This window comes from Petromyzon marinus, chromosome 32 (genome assembly GCF_048934315.1).
Source record: "Petromyzon marinus isolate PM22_M1 ecotype Great Lakes invasive population chromosome 32, UKy_Petmar_22M1.pri1.0, whole genome shotgun sequence".
In the NCBI taxonomy this organism is placed as follows: Eukaryota; Metazoa; Chordata; class Hyperoartia; order Petromyzontiformes; family Petromyzontidae; genus Petromyzon; species Petromyzon marinus.
Window position 1 is genome coordinate 6002895 of NC_133698.1, and position 14964 is coordinate 6017858.

At 47.5% G+C, this 14964-nt stretch overlaps 1 protein-coding gene across 2 annotated transcripts in view; it reads left to right on the forward strand.

Annotated features, from left to right (window-relative positions):
• Positions 1-366: 366 nt before the first annotated feature.
• The window catches only part of LOC116948100 (basal cell adhesion molecule-like), a 33726-nt gene continuing 19128 nt past the window's right edge, over positions 367-14964 (forward strand). For both annotated transcript variants that reach the window (XM_032964444.2, XM_032964445.2), the window contains exons 1-8: positions 367-439; positions 2375-2505; positions 4780-4999; positions 6465-6529; positions 8071-8155; positions 9971-10138; positions 11380-11501; positions 14620-14788. In XM_032964444.2, the coding sequence (XP_032820335.2) occupies positions 373-439; positions 2375-2505; positions 4780-4999; positions 6465-6529; positions 8071-8155; positions 9971-10138; positions 11380-11501; positions 14620-14788 (1027 nt within the window). In that variant the 5' untranslated portion in view covers positions 367-372. The remainder of the gene's footprint in view (positions 440-2374; positions 2506-4779; positions 5000-6464; positions 6530-8070; positions 8156-9970; positions 10139-11379; positions 11502-14619; positions 14789-14964) is intronic.

Below are 14964 nucleotides of genomic sequence, written 5' to 3' on the forward strand. Positions count from 1 at the left end.
TAACGTGTCCGAATAGTGCCAGTTTCTTAATATAAAGGGGCCCTTATGAAAACAAAAAAAACCTTCACATATCTGGACCACCGTCACCGCCCACCGGTGGAAATGTCGAGATCCTTCCTGTGAGCGCGTGTGTCATTGTGTATCTTGCACTGTTGCCCAGAGGGCCCGGCACACCACAGGTGCACCTGCCCCGTGCACACCCCCCCCCCAACTCACACGGGCGGAACGTGACAATGAATATTCATGTCGCGCGTGGCCACTCAATGCCAGCCATGTGATGTTGCGGGCTTCACGTGTCGCCTGATCGAAGGGGCGGGAGGCGGGGGGGGGCTATTCAATATTCACCGTGAGCCTTGCGGTGTTTCCTCAGGCATGGCTGCAGTGCGCGCAGTTGCAACGAGGATCCTATCGCTGCTCGTTCTGCCACTATGCGTGCGAGGTGTGTATGCCACTTGCGGTTATGCATGTTCCGTTGTGCTATAAAGAAGGAACCATTGCCCGAAACGTCGCCTGTATATTTATACGTTTCTCTTTTAAAGGCACGGAGTTATCGTTACGCCGTTTGGTAAATACGCACAAAGTGGCTGTAAGTGATCGATGTTTGGGCGCCACAATTAAACAACACTATCTTAGTGGTGTTGTTATGTCGTGTTGTTCATGTGCTTCAGCAGCTGTGTATTGTTGTTGACGTGACGTGGTGTGATACTTATACTAACACCTTCATATATAAGCCAAGAAGATACATGTAGACATAAAGTACAATTTTAGAAAGAAAATTCTGACAGAATGTCCAAATATAAAAAAAACGCTTTACGGTATTGTGATGTATTTTTCCATAAGGATGTTGCCTAGCTAAAAGTAAAACGCGTTTTTGTGTTAGTAGTGTTTGTAATATTCATATTATCTCTTGTTTGACGGTATTAACTGGCGCACAACTTAACAATACAAAAGCGCATGTTCGTAATATTCATATTATCTCTTGTTTGACGGTATTAACTGGCGCACAACTTAATAATACAAGAGCGCATTTTGGGTCGCGTGCTCTGAACAAGTGCCTTGTCTGCAAAGGCGCCTATTTTGTTTTCATTTTGAGACCGCGCAGTGCTATTGACGAATGTGTCGCTAATTGTCCCTGTGCATTACTGCCAACGCCACAGGGGCAGGGTGTAAGGACACACATCAACAGCGCGTTATTTGCGTTGTTCAAACATCAAATGCAGCACTGTATTTGGTACGCAAGTTCACCGTTGTCTTGCGTCACAGTTGCCACGGTTGATGCAAGTCGGCGTCTTCACCTCAAGGTGCAATGAGCAGTCGACGGGAAGTAGGAACAGGGAGGTGAGCGGGCTTGAACAGGACACGAGGGGTGATGAACGATGGGTCAAGAGTAATAACGGAGCGGCAGCCAAGGAATGGAACGCATCCGAGAGGACGCTCACCGCAGAGATGGAGCAATGAGATCGGCTCGTGTACAAGTGCCAGTCAGGCGGTCACATCGCCGGGTCTTGAGGTGGTGGCGACTGTTTGAGGAGGCCTTCATCCAGCAGTGGATTGACCATGGCTGAGAATGACGAGACACGCAGTGTGTGCGTGCATCGCTGCAGGCCGCTCTTGGCTGCAGTCCCTCGTTCGATAGGACACGACAAGATTCATCTTCTTTGGTTCTTTCGGTAAAGTCACGTAGAATGAGAATAAAATAATAAAATAAAACAATAAAATTCTCACGACGTTTCGGCCACAACACAAGTGGCCATCTTCAGGCCGCTTGTGTTGTGTGCCTTCTTCAGGCCACTTGTGTTGTGGCCGAAACGTCGTGAGAATTTATTGTTTTATTTTATTATTTTATTCTCATTCTACGTGACTTTACCGAAAGAACCAAAGAAGACGAATCCTTGCAGTCACGAAAGCTTTAAATCGACACGACGGGAATTCTGTGTTGGGGCAATTGGCAGCAATTTGTGCGGCGCTCTTGTCGCATTGTGGGGAGCGGCAGTGTGCCGGCTAGCGCACTGCGCTACGACCCACATTTACGCTCACGGTCAACACCAGTGACGATTATCTGAACCGGCCCTGGGCCTCCCTTGGGTTCGATTCAGTCTCAAATTAGAACCTGGTGCGGTGTGTAGCCATCGCCACTCGAAGGCGGACTGGCTTGGTGCTGGTCACCCATCCCATCGTGTGCCGTGCCGGCCCTCGTAGGTGCTACTCGCTCACAGCACTTGCCCCAAACACTCTGTCAAGGCTACACGGGGGATCGTTGTCTTCGTCTTTTGAGCTTCTGCCATTGAGCTTTTGCCAAAGTAATGAAGTGGGAGGCGTAGGGGTGGGTCTTTGACTAATACGTAGCACGGTGCTGCTGCACGTATTCCGGCAGGAGCGGCAGGGAGCCTGCAGCTGGACGTGCCAGCCACCGTGCACGTGGAGCTGGGGCAGACGCTGGAGGTGCCGTGCCAGCGGGCCGACGGCATGGAAGCCGCATTCGAATCCGTGCTCGAGTGGTTCTACGTAAGCCCAGCCCAAAGACCACCAGACAAGTCCCTGCGCCGTTTGCCACAACCAAAAAATATATAATGCCTTCTCGGTACCCAGCCACGGTGGCAAATTACCGAAAGTGATTTTTACTGTAGAGCTTTTTATCGCTTGGCGGTGGTGGCTACACACGCCTGTCATCCATGTGTACCCATGAGCGCTAATTTGTTGTGCCCCGTGCCTCCAGGTATCTCACCTTTTTGCGTATCTCTCTTTGACGCCGATCATCATCTCTTCATCTCGTGGTGAAAGTGTACTGTTTATCTCGGCAGGTCACTCCAAGATGCCTTCGCTGACTGACAGTTGAAGAAGTGTCATACAGGATTTTGCTAGGTGGATTATTATACCGCAGGATTGTGAGAGGCGCGGTGACTTTGGGAGGCTTTCATCCAGCAGTGGATGGACCGTGGCCGATGATGGTGATGGTTCCCTGTTATGCAAATGTACTTGCTATCGAACGGTCAGAATTAGTTTTTGGATTTTTGAAATTTGAATCTTCAGAATTAATTCGACTTTCTTACCACAATAATTGGCATTTCAGTATTATTAATGTAGTATTTAATTAGATTCCCCCTCTTAAACGTGGATATATTTAATCCTTTTATTTGATCTGCCTGGCTTTGCGCAGTGTTATAGCAGTTAGGGGTTGACTCAGCCCAGCCCTTGTTTCTCCTCTGGTAAATTAAATGAGTCGCACTTTGTAGGAAGTCAGCAGCGTCTGTTCTTGCTCACGCCAAACCCCTAAACGGGAGAAACCACTTTTGGATTTTAATTTCATAACATGTGATGGGCATGGAGGGGTAAATTACCAGTTAGCACATTGCACTACGCACCTTGCAGCCTAAGTTAGATTTATGGCCACGTTTAGCATCAGTGGTGGGAAATAAATCAACCAGTCCCGACCCATTCTGCTTGACCAACCCACACTGGCCAGCCTGGTGAAGTATGGTCAAACAACCCCCATAACCGACACGGCATAGGGAGCCTTTTACGAATAATGATTTGAATAAGCATTACATTTATGTATTCGTGGTGGTGTCCATATCTCCCTCACCTCATTATCTCTTGCATATCTGCAAATCTCCATCCTCTGTGGCCTCCCTTTGCTTTGCTATGTTTACGAGTGAATGAAAGAAAATTACGGACATTAAAAAATACGTTTGCCATTTCAACCAGGGTGACCCTGTAGCCATCACAATTGTAGAATTAGTTTATTTTAAGAATAATGCCTGTCACAGAATCACAACATTATACAATTGAGTGAGTGTTGGCAGTGCAATTGAGATCCTTTATGGGAAGGCTTTTATGCATAGAGGTCGATCTTATAATCAGCCGGTTCGCTTTCTTTGGTTCTTTCGGTAAAGTCACGTAGAATGAGAATAAAATAAGAAATTGATAAAATAAAATAACACAATAAAATTCTCACGACGTTTCGGCCACAACACAAGCGGCCTTCATCAGGTGAAGGGACAGTCTCGTCCCTTCATTCTACGTGACTTTACCGAAATAACCAAAGAAGATGAATCATTGCAGTCACGAAAGCTTTAAATCGAAATTTAACCGGTTCGCTTTTAATAAAATGATCAGATGTGGCAAATGCAACTCTGGCACTCCGATGATTAGATTTACCTATTTTCCAGTCCTCACCGTTGCTGTTTCCCCAGCCATCTTCTTATACGAGTGCACCACTTATTTGCGTTTTGTTCAAAAACACGACCTCTATTGATTGCCCATGAATATGTCATGGCCCAGAGGAAACACATTCGACGACTGTTGCTGAGGCTCGCGGGTCAGTGCCCAGCAGCTCACCCTGGTTATTCTTGTGGTGAGTATCAGCTGTAAAGAGAGGTGCCGCCCGCTTCACAGTGGACGTTAAAGATCCCCTGGTGTCAAGCGAAACCGGTCGGCCGTTTATTCGCCAGCTTCATTGTTCAAAATGTGCGAAATATTTTTGTACGTTTAAAAAATATATACCCGCAGATTTTTTTTTAATCTGGATTACACCGAGCAACCCATCGTCCCCTACTGGAATCCTCCTAATGCCCACTGGCCTTGTGTTACACAGGGTGTCTGACCTTCGTGTGTGTGTGTGTGCATATGAGAAGCGAGTCACTGAGCGCGTGCGAAGTGCTCCGGATCAACAACAACAACAACAAAAACGAACCAGTCCGGGCAGGCGATGTCGTTTGTTTATTTTGCGCGAATCCATCCCTCCCTCGCTACCACCAACGTCCACCTTTCTCCCGGCAGGTGGACAGTGCCCACGGCCGAGTCCCCATCCTGTACCGCAGGAACAATTTCCGGCCCCCCGTGGATGCGCCCGACTACGCGGAGCGCGCGAGCCTCAAGCCCGGAACGTCGACGCTCGTGGTGGAGGGCGCGGGCCTCCAGGACGAGCGCACCTTCGTCTGCCAAATCACGGACAGCGCCGGGGAGAGGGGCACAGGCGCCGCCAGTGTCCGAGTCTTCTGTAAGGCGTCATCCTTAAACCGTTCACTTAACGGGGCCACCATAAAAGGGGTGGGGGGGTTAGCTCGCGTTAATATAAATGTGTCGTTAAACCCGCCACCATCCGACACAGACAATCAGCGAGGTTTGTCACGTAAACGGAACGTGCCAATTCGTTGCCAGTTCAGCACACCGGTGTGTTGGAGAGAAAACCCACAGTATTTACAATTCGAGTAGGACGCTTCGTCGGTAATGACAACTGGCATCATTAGGCGACAGACAGAATTCAGGCATTCGTTAATGCATGCATTCTCAGGTTAACATAACGAATGTTGAACTTCCTTCGCACCGTACGTAGCCAACCATGCTAATCTGTGTGTGCGGGGGAAGGACAACAAACAACATTTAAACACACAAAAGCATTCCACTGTATGTTGATAATTATCTGTGACTAACCCAACCGATTATAGGTACAGATTCATATGAACCATTCTAATTTATATGACTGGATTCACCCCCCTCCAGTATTCGCACCTGATAGGCTCACAGCGATGACATCACCATTGCTCTCTTTAAGACCTAAACAGGAGGACTTCTTTACAATTCTGGCAAATCGCCTGATGAAGCTGGTTGTAATCACCAGCGAAACGTCGTACTCGAATAGTATTTTTTGTGGATTTACTCTCCAACACACCAGTGTGCTGAAGTAGTTATTTATTGGCACGTTTTGTTTACGTGACAAGCATTACTGTTTACGCATAGTCACTTTAAGATGTTTTCTTGTTCATGTTCTTGTTTGTTGGGTTGCACCCGATTCAAGAGCCGAATGGCTCACAGGGCTATACCAAATAAATGAAACTGAAACTTATTGGCTGTGTGGGATGGTGGTGGGTTTAACTACACCTTTAAATTTACTCCGTCTAACCCTTAAAACCTTTCTTATGAATTATTATGAATCACCTCTTCGTTTGAAACGGGCTTTTTTCCCACTTTCGATCGAGCAGCGTCACGGAGTCGTGGTGGTCTTATTTAAGTCTCGTCATCACTCAGGCACGCTAAAAGGGCCTTTGGGACCCTTTTGTAATTGGGCAATACTGGCTTTACGATTAAGTATGTTGCTTGATATTTGGAGATATTCAGCCAAGGTCATCCCAACCTTTTATTCGCCTTTGGGGAAGTGAGTGTGCCGCTTAACTCTTTGAGGTCCATCAAAACCTAAACTCGTTTTCATTCGACATTTTAAATGACACTTTCGACAGATTTCATTGCCGTACTTTTGACACTGCCGCAATAACAACGAGACCTGGCGCACGCTTTGCAATCCACCCGTTTGCCTCTTCTCAGTGGAATGAGGAATGTTTCCTGTGACCAACGGTGCCAGGTTTTCCCGAGGACTGTGCCACGTCGGTTAGGAGAGGGGGCACATAAGGGTTGTTTTCATCCATTACAAACACAAGATAACCGTGTGTGGTCATGGTCTATTTCAGCACTTGGAGACCTGGAAATAACTGCCAATCCCGAACCGATTGCATTAAACAACAAGACAGCATTGGTAAAATACTCCTGCCCGCATCATTATTCCTGCATCGTTCCTTATCAATAGCTGCGTACGCGTGCGTGCGCGCGTGTTTTGCCTGCGCTGCTATGCCCTCAAAACCTTTGCGCATGCAATCTGATTCGTCTGCAAAACTTACATTTATCAACTAGCTAGGGGTGCCATGGTGGCAATATGTTAACTACCACGCCTGGTATGAAGGAGGTCGTGGGTTTGCACGAACATGTTTGCCTGTATATTTGGAGTTTGCATGCTCTTTCTCTCTCCCCCCCCGCGGATGCGTGAATTTTTCTCCGGTTCCTCCGGGTGTTTCCCTCCAACATTTAGAATCAACGGACGTTCACCAACATTTAGAATCAACGGACGTTCAGAGTATTTGGCTGCTGTACATTTCCACGTGATTAGCCGCGTCGTTGAGCTGTCATTACATGTGGCCAGGTCGCTTCTGAAGAACGAGCTGTACAGCTCAGTGGGCCTGACCTGGTAAAATAAAAAATAAAATGTCGTTTAAATAGTAATAGTAAAAATAGTAATAGTTTAAATAGTGGTAGATTCATTGATGTCAACCGTAGCAATGTTGAATTTCTAGATTTGAATTTTTCGTGACTGCAAGGATCCATACTCTTTGGTTCTTTCGCTAGTCACGTGGGTAGAAAAATAAATAAACAAATAATCTTTTTTTTTATATATATATCTAAAATATAAATCAATAAATCACGACGTTTCGATTGCAACACAAGCAATCATCATCAGGTGTGACAACCACAGCAAGGACATGTTTACTGAAGTGGGAGAGAGACCAGGGTTAGGGCAGTTAAATAAGTCAGAGAGGGGGGGGAGGGTAGGGGGGTTGAAATATATATTTTTTCACCTACCAAAGAGAATGTTGAATTTCCAGCACTTCCTCAGGAATGTATTTGTAGATACGAGCACCGCCTTCCATTGATGAGCAGGAAACCAGTTTGATGTAAAATTGTAAGTGTTTATTTATTTAATTTCCGATTTATTTACCTCGTGACAAAAAAAACCACGTTTGCGCATGAGAATAATCAAGTTATTTTCGAGATCTGATTTATTATCATGAATTTCATCTGAATTCTCATCATCGATCTCATCTTCATCATCGTCATCGTTCTCGTGTTTTAGAATGGGCAATAATGGGATAATTTCACTTGTGGAGTTGAGGGTCAGATGACTTTCACGTCCTCCAGGCCGCGCTGTGGAAGTGCTTCACGTCCAACGCGTTTATGGTGCCGCCATTGCTCAAGAGTCGGCATTCTAATAAAAGTGACGTAGTGATGCAATTCTAGCATATTTTTTGTTTTAAGAGACATTCACTTTCATTATTCACACTGCCCCCGCCCCGACCCCCTACCAAAGAATGGAATTGGGGGGGGGGGGGTGGAAGGAGATAGAGCTTCGTCAACACAAATGTGGGAGGCTGTTTGCTTTGCAGTGTTTTCCCAGATATAACATTTCACGTGCCGACTGCGAGTTCGTATTACGTTATCACCCGGTGTGCCCGTTTCGTTCAACAGCTCGCTACGTGTCGGACCAAGAACAGCTACCCTCAACTGCAAATCGGCTGGTACAAAAACGGAGTCGAACTCAAGAGCCTCACAGGTACCGAGGATCGGTGCGTAACAACGCCACCCTGGCTGGGTGGATCGGAACACGGGAGGAAGTTCCGGTGACATCCTCGCTTTGCATCCTGTGTTTCGGCGTTAATGTCCTCGGCACTTGGCCAGTGCGGTGGCGGCTGCGCGCACGTGGCCTGTGACCTGGCGACTCTGGAGACGAGTGTTCAGTAGATTGGACGAATGTTGTGACATTTACTTTGTCGTGGGCGATCGTGGATGTGCCCGCCGTACCCTGGCTCGCTACGAGAATCCTTCGCAGCACAAAAAAATGTGGACTCCAACTGTTTCCACCATCCGCATGAGATCGGGTGTTTCCTCCTCGCACGCGTGGGGTATTCTCTTGGTACTCTTGTTTACCTCCCACGTTGTAAGCACCCATTAATCGGCAGATAACACCTTAATATATAGAGAACCGCAGAGCTTGGGCAATTGTTTGGCGTCAGCTTACCGCCTCTGTTGGTTACACATCGTGCCTATGAGAGTCGTTCTCTGGCTTCTTCTTCGAGAGAGAGCCAACACCGTACGCATTACAAGTTTAAATTATTATTGTTTTATTTCAGTGAGAATCTTAGCCCAGTCAACGGTAACCCGTGGAAGTTGTAGTCAAAACCTTGAACCGTGGACTTCACCATGTACATTGCCTTCTTATGTAATGTGTCAATGTTGAAACGTTACTTGAACATCACTCAGTTGGGATTACACATAGCAGCAGCAACATTGCCTCCCGATAGTAGAAACGTGGCAGGACTCTCCTGACAAAAAAAAACATGTAGAGATTCAGTAAGGCTTTCCTGGGTAAACGAGAAAAAAACTGGAGAATATTATTTTTGTTATCACACGCCAGCGGGGTGCTCGTGTTAAAGTTCAGGATATCAGCGGTGTCAAGGGGTGGGAAACTCGCCGAAACGTCGCTGTGGGAGGAGCCAAGGACAAGTGCAGCGGCGGGTGGCATCTACGGCGTTCCCTAGTTACTCGCGAGGAATACGTTGCGGATATGCTCGTGGATGGTACATTTTCGCGGATAATGATATTGGCCTACGAAAATCTTTATTCTTCGTGAATTACCTAAATGCGCTTTATCTCATCAATTTATCTCTCATCACTATATCCCATCACTTTATCTCATCACATTCTCTCATCACTTTATTTCTCACTCTCTCTCTCGATGCAGTCGTGTAGCGTTCCAGATGCGATTCCAAAATCGCGGAAAGCAAGTTCGTGAATAAAGAGGGAATACTGTCTTTCTATAAATAGAATTCGCAAGTGTCCGTCCGTCACGCTCTGGATCTCCCAAAGTGTATGTGGAAGGAAAACACACGTACAATTGTGTGGAAATTCGCCGAATATTCATGAATGTATATCTAACGTTGATTTATCAATTTAAAAGAACATAAAACTAAATTAATGTCAGTTTAACACGTAGGCTTTTGCGACCACTCTCATCCACAATAAAGGCTTGTTTTGGCTTAGATCGCGTAAATTTAAATGCTTCGTTAAACCCATGAGTTAAAAATGCATGTGTCAGTCCATTGTGTGTCAGGCTCAGTTGGTATGGTCCAGACCTGGGGGGAGGATGGAACACGAAAGGTAAACGGGCAGGTGTGTGTTTGGGCGGGTTTCGCTTTTTCCCCGACATGCTTTAACCCCCCCCCCCCCACCGTCTCATTGTGTGTCAGGCTCAGTTGGTATGGTCCATGTCTGGGGGGAGGATGGAATACGAAAGGTGAACGAGCAGGTGTGTGCGGGCGGGTTTCGCTTTGTCTTTGGCATGCCTTACCCACCGCCCCTGTCTTCGCAGCGATGAGCATGAGTCTGCAAGCCAATGGGCTGTACACGCTGTCCTCCAAGCTGGTGTACGTGGTCACGAGGCCGGACCACGGCGCCACGTACCACTGCGCCGTGTCGTACAGGGCCGACGCAGAGGCAAAGTCCATCCAGTCGGACGGCGTGAAGATCAATCTGCACTGTGAGTATCGCCGGTAACCAAATTAGAAGGAAAAAAAGGAGTAAAAAATATATTTTTTTATCCTGTGTATAGGAATTTAGGATAGGGTGCATATGTTCAACTTCTTTCGCACCGTACGTAGCCAACCGTGCTAATCGGAGGTTCTGGGGAAGGACTATAAATAGTTACGGGCAGGCAGATAATTATGGAAATGTGTACCTTGTATTCTAGTTGTAGTGCCTTACGCCGATAATGGTTTTGATCTTCCACGAAACTAATGGCCCACCCTAAACCGCATCCGCACAAACCATGGCAGATGCAGAAACCTGATGCACAAATGGAAAATGGAAACTCTCCAGTAGTAGTGTGCGACTGTGGCCATCCAGAACAGACCGTACAACGTGTAACGACGTAATGCCCCGATCCACAAACACGAAAGGAGACATCGCAGCGACGATGATGCACCACTCCGCGGCTCCTGACGCCGTTGTCTGGGCTTCACCACCTGAATGTGACATCGTAGTCATTGCCTTGCGTCTACATCAGCCGTACAGAAGAAGAAGAAGTTGAATAAATTTTGACTTAAAACTTTCGTGACTGCAGGAATTCAAATGCTTGGTTCTTTCGGTAAAGTCACGTGGATTAAAAAAAATGCTACATTAAAAAATAATAAATTAAAATTTTCAATAACAGCAAAAAAAATCCACGACGTTTCGATCGCAACACAAGCGGTCCTCATCAGGCGGAGAAACGTCGTGGGTTTTTTTTTGCTTTCATTGAAAATTAGTATTTATTATTTTTCGTATTTTATTTTCTATCTACGTGACTTTACCGAAAGAACCAATAATAAGAAGAAGTTGCCGACAGTGCCCGGGCTGCCAAACTGAGTGCTTCGTCTCGTCCACGCTCCCTTCCGCCACCTGCCAGAGCAGGCCACGCACCGCTTCTCGTCGCGTTTCTTCCCTCGCACTGCTCCCAAGCTCCGGTCGTAACCTTGCTAAGTTCAAGTAACGCGTCAACTCTTAAACCCTTACAATCTTTCCACAGTGCCCTTCGCTGCTGGCCGCTTGACATTTTTCAGCCTTTTGGGCCTTGTGCTCAAGAAAATATTGTTTCAAACAAACAAACAAAAATGTTGATTTTTTTTTTGTTTTACAAAAATCCTTACTCCAAGCCAGAGAATATCGCGTGAGAAATGAAGTCAAAATGTGTCCTGTGGCTCCATGGGACTCTGTGTGGACGCGTGTTCCCCGTGGGGGCAGACCCACCGGACAGCGTCGTGCTGTCTGTGGCGTTACCGACGGTGGCAATCAAGGAGAGGGATGACGTCGTGCTCAAATGCACTACCGATGCAAACCCACCGCCCAACTACAGCTTCTACAGGGTGAGCTGCTGCTGCTGCACTTTCTACGAAAGCTGCATGGACTGCTCTTTCCGCACCAGCTGCACTGACTGCACATACTGCCGCATGTGCTGCTAGTGCTGCACTTACTGCACGTGTTGCTGCACTTGCTGCTAGTGCTGCACTTACTGCACGTGTTGCTGCACTTGCTGCTAGTGCTGCACTTACTGCACGTGTTGCTGCACTTGCTGCTAGTGCTACAGTGACTGCACGTGTTGCTGCACTTGCTGCTAGTGCTACAGTGACTGCACGTGTTGCTGCACTTGCTGCTAGTGCTACAGTGACTGCACATGCTGCGTGGTTGCACTGACTGCACTGCTGCTGCACTTGCTGCTACTGCTGAACTAGCTGCTGCACTTGCTGCGCTAGCTGCACTTAATGCACAAGCTGCTGCACGTGCTGCTAGTGCTGCACTGAATGCGCATGCTGCTGCACATGCTGCTGCACTTGCTGCTGCACATGCTGCTGCACATGCTGCTTGTGCTGCACACACTGCAAACGCTGCTGTACTTGCTGCACATACGGCACATGCTAGTGTTGCACATATTGCACATGCCGTTAGTGACGCACGTACTGCACAACTGCTGCACGTGCTGCTGTTGCTGCATTGACTGCACTTACTGCACCTGCTGACGAACGTGCTGCTTGTGCTGTATATGATGCTGCACTTACTACTGTTGCTGCACAATTTGGCTGAACGTGCTGCTCGTGATGAATTTGCTGCACAAGCGGCTGCTGCACTTGCTGGTACTGTGGTTGACACGTGTTCGCTGCTGTGTTATCATATTCTCAGTATTAAAGAGATGCAATCTTTTTTTTTGCTATGAATTTCTGCTAAAAGTTGGTGGTGTGTCTTCTAATTCGACATGTGGCCACGAACCAGCCGCCTGGATATGCAAGTTGCAATCTATAACTTTCTCACCCGTCCCTACTGGGACGACTGTGATAAAGAGCTGCATAGCTCGTCGGATACCTCCGGTATAAATAAAGATTCTGATTGCCGACCCGAATGTTCCCTCTTCGTAGCAACTCTCCGCCACGAAGAAGCACCGTGGCCAAAAAACACCGCCGCCTTTTGAAACATGTTGTCTTTGTTTTTCCCCCCACGAGGCAGTGTTATTGACGATTGCGGCGACCTTTTCGTTATTTGTGCTCGTGCCCACCGCTCGGGCTCGGGCAGACGTTTTTAACGCGCAGGCCGGTCGTCTGTGTGAATTACCGCATGGGATCGAGGTTCGTTTATTTAAAATTCTCCAGGGTTGGCTCGTCCCGGCGAGTGACGAAACACCCCAGGGGTGGCGCTTCACGACGCCGCGTTTGATTGCCTCTGGCCGCGGCCGGCGCCTGCCGGAATTCCTGGCCTTCTTTTCGGTTTTTTTCTGAAGCAACGTTCCATGCGGATGGGCACTTCGTTTCTTTCCTGCCACCTATTTCACGCCGTGGCGGTAAAGCATTGGAAAGAATTTCGATTTAAAGCTTTCGTAACCGCAAGGATTCATTTTCTTTGGTTCTTTCGGTAAAGTCACGTAGAATGAGATTAAAATAATAAAATAAAATAAGACAATAAAATTCTCGCTTATTTTATTTTATTATTTTATTCTCATTCTACGTGACTTTACCGAAAGAACCATTGGAAAGAAGAAAAAGAAACCCGGCTTAGTTGGTGGCACCGGTGCGAATCTTCTCACCACTAAGACGGCCCTCCCCAAAATGGACAGTTCATCATAGAGGAGTTTTCGGGGAAAGATCGCGTCAATATAAATGTGTCGTTAAACCCGCCACCACCCGACGCAGCCAATATATATGGGTAATATTGGTCGCGAAAGCCGACGTGTTAAACTAAATGGATAGTTCAGTACCCATGGCTGCCAGCTGGGAAATGAGCATTGGACTTTCGAAGAAATCGTGACACCATTAAACATCGCCGATTGATTAAATGGTGGATTACTTTGATGTATATATATTTTTTTTAATCCAGAAGAGAAGGTGGCAAGAAAAATGTGTTGTTATCAATATAATTAGGTAAAAACGGTTGTGCTGGGTGGGACACGTGCAGGACGGGAGGGGGGGTGATTGCCTAAACCAGGGGGGAAATAACAAGAAAGAGCCATTTTCTTCAAATTCGGTAAAAAAACTATCAATATTTCAAGAGCCGCAGAAATGCATGTGAATACGAGATGGTGGTCCTAAATAAATATCATCACGAAGCAGTCCTCAAAGAGCCGCATGCGGATCCGGAGCCCGCAGGTTGCCGACTGGCCTAGACAGACATATTGGAGTCATCTCCTGACGCACAGATTCCAAAAGGATGCTGCGGACACTAAGACACAGCCCAAACATGTGCAATAAGTTACACACACACCTACAGTACATGGATTATAAAGACACCCCCCCGCTTGTTGCTTAAAAAAACGCAGATGAAGGAGTCATACTCACGTAGGTGAAAAAATAAAATAAAAAAATAAAAATAGATAAAGAGTAAATTTTACTTTTATTCATTTTTATTTTATTTTTTAAATAAAAGTAAATTTACTTTCATTTATTTTCGTTTTTTTTCACCTACGTGACTTTACCGAAAGAACCAAAGAGTATGGATCCTTGCAGTCACGAAAACTTCAAATCTAGAAAGGTGAAGGAGTGTCTTACCTGAACCGATCCTGGGCCTCCCCTAGGTCGACTCAGCCTCACATGAGTACCTGGTGCAATTTATGAACGTCACCACTACGGAGACAAAGGTGGCCGGGCGTGGTGCTGGCCGTCCACCCCTCGTGTGTGCTGTGGCAGCCTTCATAGGTGCTCGCTCATATCACTTGTTGGTACTTGACTGGTCAAATGTTTTAAGTCAACAGTGGCTGACCGTCACGGCTGCCAGTGGAGATGTGTGGTGCCCTCACTCCTCACTTAGTCCCTGTACCATATATACCCACCCCCCTTGCCCTCTTCCCCCCCCCCCTCCATGCCCTCTCTCCCCCCCTGTGCCCTCTATCCCCCCGATGCCCCCTGTCCACTATGCCCCTCTGTCTCCCCTGTGCCCTCTACTCCCCCTGTGCCCTCTCCTCCCCCCCGTGCCCTCTGTTCCCCCGGTGCCTCCAATGCCCAGGTATTCGCGGATGGCAGGGTGGAGGTGCCGGGTGCGGTTCGGGGCGGGCTCCTGGTGCTGCGCGGAGTCTCGGCTGACATGAACGGACTCTACATCTGCAGGGCGAATGCCACCGGGAAGTGCACGGGGCACAGTGCCACGTCCTCGCACATCAACGTCGTCATCAACTGTGAGCTCGCCTAATCCTCCCCCTGTGCTCCGCATACTGCAAAGACTCTTTAACAGCATCATCAGCCATGATCAATCCACTGGTGGATGAAGGCCTCCCCAAGCAATTGCCATCTACCTTTTACCTTCACGCGAACCTGACCGCATCGCTTCGTATCCTCAGTAAGATGTCCCCTC